General features: G+C 43.4%; 1 protein-coding gene across 10 annotated transcripts in view; it reads left to right on the forward strand.

Annotated features, from left to right (window-relative positions):
• Positions 1-12565, forward strand: part of dock10 (dedicator of cytokinesis 10) — a 332745-nt gene that overhangs the window by 257273 nt on the left and 62907 nt on the right. For all 10 annotated transcript variants that reach the window (XM_048604383.1, XM_048604388.1, XM_048604384.1 and 7 more), the window contains exons 41-42: positions 565-702; positions 3204-3386. In XM_048604383.1, coding sequence (XP_048460340.1) covers positions 565-702; positions 3204-3386 — 321 coding nt within the window. The remainder of the gene's footprint in view (positions 1-564; positions 703-3203; positions 3387-12565) is intronic.

Here is a 12565-nt window from a genome sequence, read left to right on the forward strand (position 1 = left end):
GGTAGGTGGGTGGAGCCATCGGTTGGCGTGAGTTGATGCTAAGTTTGTATAGGGTTGGTAAGGGACTGTGGGGGATGGGTAGAGGATGTAGAGTGTTATGGGTGGAATGAGGAGCTATTGGGGATGTATAGACGTTGGTACAGGCATAGGGAGTGCATGGGGTAAGGGAAGGGTGAGAGGGATGACGGCAGGAGGAATTTCTTATGTTTTATTCTTTTATTTTAACTTTTGGGCACAGAGCTGATGACCCCAGGCAGGCTTTCCACCCAGCTCACCTTGGACTGCAAACAGTTTCCTCTGTTCTTCTTGAGGGTCAGCCAGTCCAACTTCCAATCTAGCCCCCAACCTTGGCTCAGTCTGAAAATTGGGAATGAAGGTAGCCATTTGTAAAGGTCAGATTCATGGAACTGGGAGTTCTCCTAAGTCCTCCCGCTCTTCCAGGAATGAAAATCGGAACCTAGAATGTCCAGTTTGAATCAGTCTGAGACTAGAGAGGGTAGTCCACAAAACTTGTGATTTTTATTAATACATGGCAAGTAATCTTCTTTAAATCTGACTTTGCAGAAACAATTGCTACAGGATGATGGACAGAATTCCACAATGAAGAGAGTTTTTGATACCTATTTGCTGTTCCTGCAAGTTAATCAATCATCAGCCGCTCTGAAACATGTGTTTGCAGCTCTTCGACTATTTGTTTCCAAGGTGCAATAAGTAGTGTTAAATATTCTGCATTACTGTGTGCACCCAATGGGTGAATCATAATAATTTTTCACACCTGACAATATAGCAATGAGAATAAATAATAAAAATGATGCTGTAATGTGCAGAGTACATTTTGTGTTCTGCTTCAGCAATCTCTTGGTTTGATGATAATTTTGATCACATTTCCAGCTGGAGAGACTGTCAACATTTGCCCTAATCCAAGCGTTGTCAAATTCTAATGCTCACAAATCCGATATCCCTAACTCCAGAACCAATCTTTGACCAATGGTACAGCTTGCCTACCATCTTGTTTTATTTCCAGACATGAAAAAATGTAAAATCTAAATTATATACATATATGCAGTGTACATTGAATTTTATTACTCTGTTCATTTTACTAACATGAAAATTTCAACAAAAATCCCAAAATACCATGCAACAATTTCAACAATTTTGGCTGGTTCAAAGTGCTGGACTCCATCTCCAACAGCATTATGGGTCTAGCTAAACCTATGGATTTCAAATGTACATGAAGGCAGCTCAGTACCACCTTCTCCAGGGCAGTTAAGAATGTCTGATGATGCTTAGCTAACCAGCAATGACTACATCTCACAAATGACTTCAAAATGTTTTAATAACTGTAAACCAGTGGTTCTGCTAGAACATTTTACAGTCTTTAGCACAATGCCACCTTATATAAATGTTATTTCCTCAGCTTGCCAAGATAAATTTCACAGAGATCTACTAGAACTATTTAAAAACAACTCCTAACAAAACACCATAACACAGGAATTGGAAGCGGGCAAAAGCTATTTGGCCACTGAACCCCCTGCACTGCCATTCATTAAGATCAAGAATCATCATATGTGGCCTCAGCACTACTTTCCTGTTTGTCCCCAATAATCATGAACTTCCTTATTGATCAAAAATGCCTACCTAATTCCGTGTTGATTGTATTCACCAAACCAGCTTTCTCTGCTCTGTTAAAAAAAAATTCCACTGACAGATGGTCTTCTGACAGAAAAAAAGTAACTGTCACAGTTTTAAATGAGAGACTTCTAATTTTTAAACTGTGCCCCTCCACCTCTTTCTACCCTGCCCAGTTCCCATATTTCAATAAGATCACCTTCTGTTCTTCTAAACCTCACAGTACGCTGCTTAATCATGTTTTATGCAGCAAACTTGTTATTAACTGGCACCTATGAGACCAGGAGTATACTGGTTGATCAAATGTTTTGGTTGATCAAGAAGTCCATATAATCAATGTAAAAACACACACACTAAATAATAATAATGCAGGGAGATGCACATCACTGTTATACTTTATTTTCAGCACAAATGACTTAAATAATAATGTACTTTGCCTTAAATAAAACTTACTGGCAGAGAGCCTTCTCCCTCGCACCCTCAACTGACTACTCAGACATCACAGAGATCATGATAATACAGCAAACTTCCAATGTTTCAGATATATAATTTTTGCTGGTTTATCGAGAGTGCCAGTTCAGAGAGTGCTGGATAAAACAAAGTTTGCTGTATTTCTAAATGCTCTACTGTTACACTCTTTCTAACCAACTGTTACATTTTCCCCTTAACAGATATTAAGCTAACTGGCCGAGATTACCTCTTTTTTGTTTCCTGCCCTTTCCAAATAAAAATGTTAGTGTCAATTTTCCAATCTTCTCAGACTTTTCCAGAATCTAAAGATTCCTGGAAGATTACTACCAGCGCATCCATTATTTCTGTAGCCACTTCTTTTAATATCCTAAGAAGCATCCCGCCAGGTCCTTGTAATTAACCCTTTCATTCCAAGAAGGCAGTTCAGTGAATCTTCTCTGACTGCTTATAATGCAATTACATCTTTCTTGTGTATAAGGAGACGAAAACTGCATACGCTACACCAGGTGTGGTCTCACACTGCATTAAGACTTCCTTGCTCTTGTACACACACCCTCTTACAATGAAGGCCACCATACTATTTACCTACCTAACTGCATGCTACAGCTGCATGCTTGCTTTCAATGACTGGTGTACAAATGACACGTAGGTCCCTTTGCACATCAATGTTTCCTAACCTATCAACTTTTCTGTTTTTCAAATTAAGTGGGAGACTTCACACTTATCCACATTGTACTGCATCTGCTCACTCACTCGTTCTTTCTAAACCACCTTCAAATTGCTTAAAATACTTGAAGTTTTGTTCTTGTACTAACTGTGCACACTGGATATAAACTCTCAGTCTGCAACTCTGAGACCCTTAAACAATTTGAATTGGATTACATTGTAGTACTTTTTGGGATATTTTGAATCTAGGACCTCATTTATGGTCGATTTGTAGCAATGCTAGTGATCTTAATACGTGTCATAGATCAAACTTTATGCAATGTCAGAACTGTTCTAGTGGCATGGTTGAAGTATCCTGTTAATTTTGAAAATATATGATGTTATTCAGCATCAGTTGTGCAGGACTAAAAGATTTCCTATCTTCTACTTCTTGCCAGTTCCCTTCAGCTTTCTTTCAAGGTCGTGCGGATCTCTGTGGAATGCTCTGCTATGAAATCCTAAAATGTTGCAACCACAGGTCAAGTTCAACTCAAAGTGAAGCTTGTGCCTTGCTGTATCTTTTTATGAGGAAGAACTTCGAATTTACAAAAGGAAAATCAATAGTTAGATCTCATCTTCAGGTTTGTGAGACTATTGTGATTTTATAAAATTAAGCTGCATATTTTTAAAACATTGTCCTCCATGTAAATTGAATAAATGAAAACAGATTGTCTGAAACTAGATATTTCAAAACAATTCTGTACCACAGATCAACTGCTTGATATTCATGTGATATTTACCAATATTTTCATGCATTTCTGTTAAAAAGGCAGCTAATTAAGGCTCTCAATGAACAGTGCAGCTATGTATATATCCACATGGAATTCTTGTTTTGTAATTCAGCAAAACGAGACAGTATTGTCAGATATCTTGGAGAGGATTTTCCCTCCAGGGAGAAAACTGAGGTTGGGATTGTTTTTGATTCCAGAAACCTGCTTCTTGGGGGGGCACAGTCACTGAGCCTGATTTCACAGCAACATCCCCTTTACTGACTTGGAGATGGGCTCACCATTCAATTAAGGAAAGCAGGCAAGTTCTTGAAGCTAGAAGGCCAGTCAGATCTCTTGCAGCTTTAAAGGGACAGTAGTAGGTCAGGAAGGAGTGGTCACTGCAAAATAGAGGGTCCCTTGCTCTAGTATTCTTTTGAGCTAAATTTTGCTTTAAAAATGGATCTTGCAGTCAGATATAGAGCAGGATGTGGGGTTCAGGAGCAAATTTCTCCTGCTAGTCATCTTGATGCAGACACCAAAAAGGGGCATCTGAGTTGTTATGAGGTATCAAACACCAAAAACGTCAATTCTTTTGCTTGTGCAAATATGGAGCTGCATGCCATAAAGATTCTTTCTAAAACTGAACTGTTGTGATTCTTCTGAACCTGAACCAGTTGTGGTTTGGAAAATCATATCTATTTGTGACTTAACCAATGATCCGGGAGTTCAACAATTGATATAGAATCAAATTGAAGTATGGGCCATGCACCATTGGCAGCCGTTACGTTCCATCACAGGCATTATCACTGTCTCATTCCCAATCACTGCCTATCTCTCTTTCCCCCATCCACCTCACACTCACAATTGACCACCACACTCCCGCTTCCTTCTGATCTTTTCCCTGCTTGTCCACAACCTGCCTGATGAAGTTTAAAACCCATGTTTACTAACAAGTTGCCTGGAGGCCCAAACGGATTGCTGCAGCTGTTGGTCTGGTATAAATATCTGGTAAGCCTTGAACATGTATTTTCCGGCACAGCAGCTGTTCCCAGTAAGCCTGTATCACACAATTTGGAGGTCAATGGGTGGAATCTTATAGAGGCCTGAGTGACATGGACTGTGGTGAGATTTGTGGCAGAATTGGATGAGAAGTCCAGCAAGGCTAAACTTAGCATCTAGAGCATCTCACTCCATCTTTTATGCTTTTCATAAGCAGCATTGTGTGTTTCTCACTCAGCAGCAAAGGCCAGTGACCAATTAAGTGGGATTATTGCTAGTTAAGTGCCTCATAAATGGCACAAATTACCTTATTAATATTCAGCTTCCTATCTTACCAAACAAACAAGATGTTGAGAAAAATCAGCATGGGTACTTAGTGAATTCAGCTCACTGCGAACAGCCTCCCTATTGCTTAGGAGCAAACAGCATCTCAGGGCTGGATCCACAGGCACCAGCTACATGCAATCATCATCCATGGGCAATGGCATCCAGCATTCACCAACTGCTCATGACCATCATTGCACCTTTCAAATTCACTGGCAGAGTGCTCTGGAAGTACAGACTTACATTGCAAGGTGCACAGGCAGCTAGCAATGAAAGGCTTGCTGCAGACACACTTTGCATACACAAATTGGACCAGGGTGCATCTCAGGGCTACTGTCTTGGTACTAGCTCCTTTAGTGTCTACGTGCACACTCATGACATCCATGCCTTGCCCTGTCTTACCTTACCATGCTAATTAGTGCATTCACACATCAGGCAGCCTGCCTTGTTGGTCAGCAATCTTCAGTCAAGAAGGTGGATGTCTTGTTGCATGGCGATGTTCTACATCAGTCTCACATTTGCTCAATGTGCCAGAAACTTACATGGCAAACACACAGCATCTGCAGCATGCAGGAAACCGTGTCTCAAAGTCTGAGCGATGTAGTCCTCATCAAAGTCCGTGGAAGCATCCAATAACCAGAGAGTGCCAGCACAGTACATCAAGGGCAGCCTCATACATGTCTGGGGATTGGTCATGGTCAAGCATTCGCTTGTGGTCAGGACACTGTGAGGGGCTGGAGGGTGTGGAATGTCTTTAAGAGGGAAAGAACATTGCACACAGACCCATGTACTGTAGTGGACACAGACCTCTGGAGTCCCTAATCTCTGACAATTCTACTGCATTGTCCCCTGTTTGTTTTGCACCTTGCTGTTATAGACATTGCTGACCAAATCACTCACAAGAACACTTTTGGAAACAGAGGCCAAGAAAGAGTAGGAATATTGTAGGATGAGGGCCAAAAGTGTCAACGGGACACATTGCCCTCTATATGCCTTGTTCCTTGCTTCCAGATGATGCAGTAGGCTCACAACATAGACATCAATCCATGGTAAATCATATGTGGCCTGCTAGAACAATGACATTCAGGGCTACACAGATTGCTAAACAACCAGATGTGAGGTGAAAGGAGTGCCAATTTAAAATAAAAAGCAAAGTAAATACAATATTGTCAACTCTGCCACAAAGGTGCCCGAAATATGCTTTCTTCTTCCTCTCCCTCTCACTATCTCTTCATGTTCTCCCTGGTTCCACTGCTGGGATAGGGGGATCCTGCTCAGAAGTTCACACTGGAGGTTTGTTCGGGAGACCATAGGGCAGCTTGGATGGGTCAGATGCAGAGGGTCTTTTGGCCAGATGAAATTTGACCCTCAATGGTGTGAATTTCAAAGAGTTGGAGGGACACAGGCAGGGTGGAAATGGAGGACATGGCCACCTCCGCATTGTCCTGAGCAGAGACTTGTGAGGGTCTGCGTATGGTTCCTCTTCCGGCTGGATCGCTACAGGTACTGCCTTGTCAGGTTCCCCAGCCCCTATCGCTGTGCCTTCAATCTTGCAGAGTAATACTTGGGGTGAATGTGTGCCACGTGTGTGCACCTCTCCAGCAGACCCCGATGGGCCTGGCTCTGCAAGGCAATGGTCAACCTGAGCATGGAGCCAGTCTGAAGGTCACATGACTTGCTGCATTGATGCAGCTTCTGGGCAATGAAGGCCATTTCCTCCTCCATACCTGACTGCTGCTTCTGCTCCTCCCTGGACATCTATTGGATGCATTACAGCTTGGTATGACAACTGCTCTGCCCAAGACCACAAGAAATCACAGAGTTATGAATGTAGCCCAGTCCATTACGTAAACCAGCCTTGCATCCATTGACTGTGTCTATACTTCCCACTGCCTCGGGAAAGCAGCCAACATAATCAGAGACCCCCCCCCCCACAACTTCAGTTATACCCTCTTCCAGCCTCTTCTGTTGGGCAGAAGATACAATAGTTTGAAAACATGTACCAACAGATTCAAGAACATCTTTTTCCCTGCTGTATTAAAACTTTTGCTTGGATCTCTCATAAATTAGAGTTGATCTTTTTCTGCACCTTCTCTGTAGCTGTAACAGTATATTCTGTGTTCTGTTCTATTACCCTGATATAAGCTATGATTTGTTTGGATAGCGTACAAAACTATACTTTTCACTGTATCTCAGTTCATGTGATAACAATAATTCAAATCAAATGAAATCTAGATGAAGTCACTGATTGCCAACACCGCATGCTCCTCTTCTGCAAGGGGCTGATCAGGTTTTTCTTTATTCTTTTGTGGGATGTGGGCTTTGCTGGCTGGCCAGTAGTTATTGCCTGTCCCTATTTGCCATTGTGAAGGTGGTGGTGAGCTGCCTTCTTGAACCGCTGCACCATCACCTCCCATATATCTGCTGCTCTTGTCCTTCTAGATAGAAGTGGTTGTGGGTTTGCAAGGTGCTGCGTGAGCGTCTTTGGTGAATTTCTGCAGTGCATCTCGTAGATAGTACACACTGCTGCTACTGAGCATCAGTGGTGGAGGGAGTGGATGCTTGTGGATGTCGTGCCAGTCAAGTGGGCTGCTTTGTCCTGGATGGCATCAAGTTTCTTGAGTGTTGTTGGGGTTTCACTCATCCAGGCAAGTGGGGAGTATTCCATCACACTCCTGACTTGTGCCTTTGTAGATGGTGGACAGGCTTTGGGGAGTCAGGAGATGAGTTACTTGCCATAGTATTCCCAGCCTGTGACTGGCTCTTGTAGCCATTGCATTTTTGTGGTGAGTCCAGTTGAATTTCTAGTCAATGGTAACTCCTAGGATATTGATAGTGGGGTATTCAGTGATGGTAACACCATTGAATGTCAAGGGGGAGTGGTTAGATTGTTTCTTGTTGGTGATGGTCATAGCCTGGCATTTGGGCAGCACGGTGACTCAGTGGTTAGCACTGCGGCCTCACAGCATCAGGGACCCACGTTCGATTCCACCCTCGCATGACTGTGTGTGTGGAGTTTGTATGTTCTCCCTGTGTCTCCCTGTTTCCGCAGTGCTCTGTTTTCCTCCCACAGTCCAAAGGCATGCAAGTTTGGCCATGCTAAATTGCCCATAGTGTTCAGAGGTGTAGGTGGATCATCCATGGGAAATACAGGGATGGGTCTGGTTGGGATGTTCTTCGGAGGGTTACTGTTGACCCAAGTGGCCTCTTTCGACACTGTAGGGATTCTATGAAATTCTATGAATGGTACTTACCACTTGTCAGCCCAAGCCTGGATATTGTTCAGATCTTGATGCATTTGGACATGGACTGCTTCAGTATCTGAGGAGTCGTAAATGGTGCTGAACATTGTGCAATCATTGGAGAAAATCCCCACTTCTGACCTTATGATGAGGGGAAGGTCATTGAAGAAGCAGCTGAAGATGGTTGGGCCTAAGCCACTACCTGGAGGAACTCCTGCAGAGATGTCCTGGAGCTGGGATGACTGACCTCCAACAACCACGACCGTCTTCCTATGTGTCAAGTATGACTCTAACCACTGGAAAGTTTGCCCCCTTGATACCCATTGATTCTAGTTTTACTAGGGTTCCGTGATCCCACTGTCAGTTAAATGCAGCCTTTATGTCAAGGGCTGTCACTCTCACTTTTTCTCTGGAATTTAACTCTTTTTGTCCATGTTTGAACCAAGGCTATAATGAGGTCAGGAGCTGAATGGCGCTGGTGGAACCCAAACTGGGCGTCACTGAGCAGGTTATTTCTGAGCAGCTGCTGCTTGATAACACTATTGATGACACTTCCATCACTTTACTGATGATCGAGAGGAGACTGATGGGGCAGTATTGGCCGGGTTGGATTTGTCCTGCTTTTATGTACAGGACATGCTTGGACAACTGTCCACGTTGTCGGGTAGATGCCAGTGTTGTAACAGTACTGCCTCGGGGAGCAGCAAGTTCTGGAGCACAAGTCTTCAGAACTATTTGCCAGGATATTGTCAGGGACTATAACCTTTCATTATCCAGTGCCTCCAACCTTTTCTTGATATCACGTGTAGTGAATCAAATTGGCCTGGTGTTTATAATGATGAGGGCCATTGGAGAAGGCTGTGATAGATCACCCCTCAGCACTTTTGGCTGAAGATTGCTGTAAAAGATTCAGCCTTATCTTTTGCACTGATGTGCTGGGCTCTTCCATCATTGAGGATGGGCATATTTGTGGAGCCTCCCCCTTCAGTGAGTTGTTTAATTGTCCACCACCATTCATGACTGGATATGGCAGGACTACAGAGCTTAGATCTGATCTGTTAGTTGTGGGATTGCTTAGGTCTGTCTATCATTTGCTCCTTATGTTGTTTGGCATACCAGTAGTCCTGTTTGGTGGCTTCACCAGGTTGACACCTCATTTTCAGGTATGCCTGGTACTATTCCTGGCATGCCTGCCTGCATTCTCCATTGAACCAGGGTTGATCCCCTGGCTTGATGATAATGGTTGAGTGGGGGTTATGCCAGGCTATGAGGTTACAGATTGTACTGGAGTACAGTTCTGCTGCTGTCGATGGCCCGCAGTGCCTCAGTCTTAAGTTGCTAGATCTGTTCGAAGTCTGTCTCATTTAGTACGGTGATAGTGCCACACAACACTTCAATGTGAAGGCAGGACTTTGTCTCCACAAGGACTGTACAATGGTCACTCTTACCGATACTGTCATGGATGGATGCATCCAGATTGCGAAGGGTGAGGTCAAGTATGTTTTTCCCTCTTGTTGGTTCCCTCACCACCTGCCACAGACCTAATCAAGCAGCTATGTCCTTTAGGATCTGACCAGCTGTATCAGTAGTACTGCTGCTGAGCCACTCTTGGTGGTGGACATTGAAATCCCCCACCCAGAGTACATTTTGTGTCCTTGCCATCCTCAGTGCTTCCTCCAAGTGTTGTTCAACATGGAGGAGTACTGATTCATCAGCAGGAGGTTTCATTGCTCATGTTTAACCTGAAGCTACGAGATTTCATGGGGTCCAGAGTCAATGTTGAGGACTTCCAGAGCAACTCCCTCCCAACTGTAAACCACTGTGCCACCCCCTCTGCTGGGTCAGTCTTGCCAGTGAAACAGGACATGTCCAGGGATGGTGATGGTGGTGTCTGAGATATTGTCTGTAAGGTATGATTCCATGAACATGACTATGTCAGGCTGTTGCTTGACTAGTCTGTGAGACAGCTCTCCCAATTTTGGTATTAGCCCCCAGATGTTAGTTAGGAGGATCTTGCAGAGTTGACAAGGCTGTTTCTGCTGTTATCTTTTCTGGAGCCTAGGTCGATGCCAGGTGATCTGTCCAGTTTAATTTCTTTGAGACTGTGTAGTGATTGGTCCAATTGAATGGCTTGCTAGGCCATTTCAGAGGGCAGTTGAGAGCCAACCACGTGCTGTGGGTCTGGAGTCACACGTAGACCAGACCAGGTGAGGATAGCAGATTTTCTTCCCTAAAGGACATTAGTGAACCAGATGGGATTTTTTGACAATTGACAATGGCTTCATGGTCATCAGTAGATTCTTAATTTCAGGTCTTTTTATTTAAATTGAATTCAAATTCCACTATCTGCCATGGTGGGATTCGAACCTATGTCCCTGGAACATTATCTGGGACTTGGATTAATAGTCTAGTGATAATACCACTAGACCACAGGTACCCTGTCCCTGGCAATCGTCCTTGACCAGCTGCAAAGCTGTTGCAATGAGGTGCTCATCAGCTTGTGCTCTCAAGCTTTTGAACACTAACATTGCCACCAAGATGTCATTAAGTTAGATGATAGGCCATGTCGGGGTACAAGTAGCACACTTGCTGATTCTTCCTCTGCGGACTCAGTGCTCTTGTCCTCCGTGGTTGAGGAGGTGACTTGAGGAACTAATTGTTTGTCTGTGGAGTTGCTGGACATGCTGGCTGTCTCTGAAGCACACAAGAGAGCAGGTATCACCATCAGTAGTTTGAGGTGGGGTGCAATGAATGAGGCTGACAATGGGGTTGATGCAGTGGAATGAAGCATGGCACTTACTCAGTTGGTGCGACATTGATGGCTTGGCATCACTGGAGCAGTTCCAGTCTTCTCCTTTGATGTACAGAATTCTCTCCCTGTAGGGGTAAGGAGCCTAATGTCAGACACACCTGCTCCTATACAGGCTCTGTCTACCCTGTCGGGGCTTGTCTTCCAATGTGATGAGAGGAAGGGAAGAACTGAGTGAGATGAAAGTGGGTCACAGGGCTGTTAGCGCTAACACAGATGAGCAAAAGATGGTGGGCTGTTCCAAACAGTTGAGTAGATAGCAAAGAGGATGTACAGAATTAGTTGTATGGGAGGTTGGCGGAGTGGACAAGAGTGAGTGAGGGAAGATTTTGCAAGCATCTTCTTTGCACCAACCACCAATCAAGACCTCCAGGTCCCTGTCAGAGAGGCGCAGACCCATTTTTCCTTCTTCGACATCTTCTGCAGAAGAAGATTCTCCATGAATGATCAAGGCAGCTTTGGAATGCCAGTACTCATCTAGGTGTACAGCAGCCTCTTAAAGATGGTGTGGATGCAAGAGATGGCAGTCTTTTGGCAGATATCCATTGAGTGGCAAGTTGTTCTGAGAACAGCACGTGGTAAGGTGGAGCTAAAATCAGACATGTCACACACCGTAGATGGGGTAGCTAGTTAATGAGGTGAGTTTAGCAAGATATGGCAAGAAAACTTGCTAAACTTTATGGCAAAAATTCCTTTTTAAAATCTCAGCACAACTCAGACTTAGCCAAAATAACATAAGGTTCAGCCCAATGTTTCTTAAGTTTTCATGTCGAAAGCAGGTAGCCTGTTAGTGCCGTGCTAGTTATTAAATGTATCACCGCTTTGTTTGTGTCAATGACATGTACAACAACCACTATTTGATATAGACATAACCACTAATTCATGGCCTGCAGCTATGTTTAGAGATTAATGCAAATTCTGGTATCTGATGACAAGCATAAAACTCTCTTATTGACATGTTCATAACGCCCATCAATTAAATCTTCCTTATTATTTCATTCGGTAGGCTTAATATCTTCCAATTTATAGTTGTATTTGCAAAAGATAAAATTATAATTTACTGATCAAAATTCTTACCGTGGTTTTAACTTGTTGATAATTGAATATTAATTGTCCTTATTTCCTGTGCAATTAATAATGTAAAAACAGTCATGTTTCTCACAACTTAATCAAATTCTCAACCTAAGTAAAACTAAATGACTTGTCCAGAATTGGCAGTGATATACGTTAACTTGTTTAATTATTCTATCTAATCTTTTGTTATTCTTCTGTCCCCATTTCAGGCTCACTGCCTTCAACATTACGACACTTCAATTGCTCAACCAAGTACTCTTTAAAAGTTGTGAGATTACCTGCCTCAGCTATCCTCCCACATAATGCATTCTAGATTCCCACCACCCTCTAAGTAAAACAAAATCCTCAAATACTTTCTGAACCTCATATATTCACTTTAAAAGTGTACCGCCTTGCTCTTGATCCTTTGACTAAGGGGAACAACTGCTTTCTGTTCACCCCGTTCATGCCCCTCATAATCTTTTGCACCTCTACCAGATCCTCCCTCAACCTTCTCTGCACCAAAGACAACAACCCAAGTTTAACCAGCCCTTCTTCATGGTTGAAATACTCCATCCAACGCAAATCCTGGTGAATCTCGTCTGTACCCACTCCAGTGCAAT

Source organism: Rhincodon typus, chromosome 13 (assembly GCF_021869965.1).
Source record: "Rhincodon typus isolate 14 chromosome 13, sRhiTyp1.1, whole genome shotgun sequence".
Lineage (NCBI taxonomy): Eukaryota > Metazoa > Chordata > Chondrichthyes > Orectolobiformes > Rhincodontidae > Rhincodon > Rhincodon typus.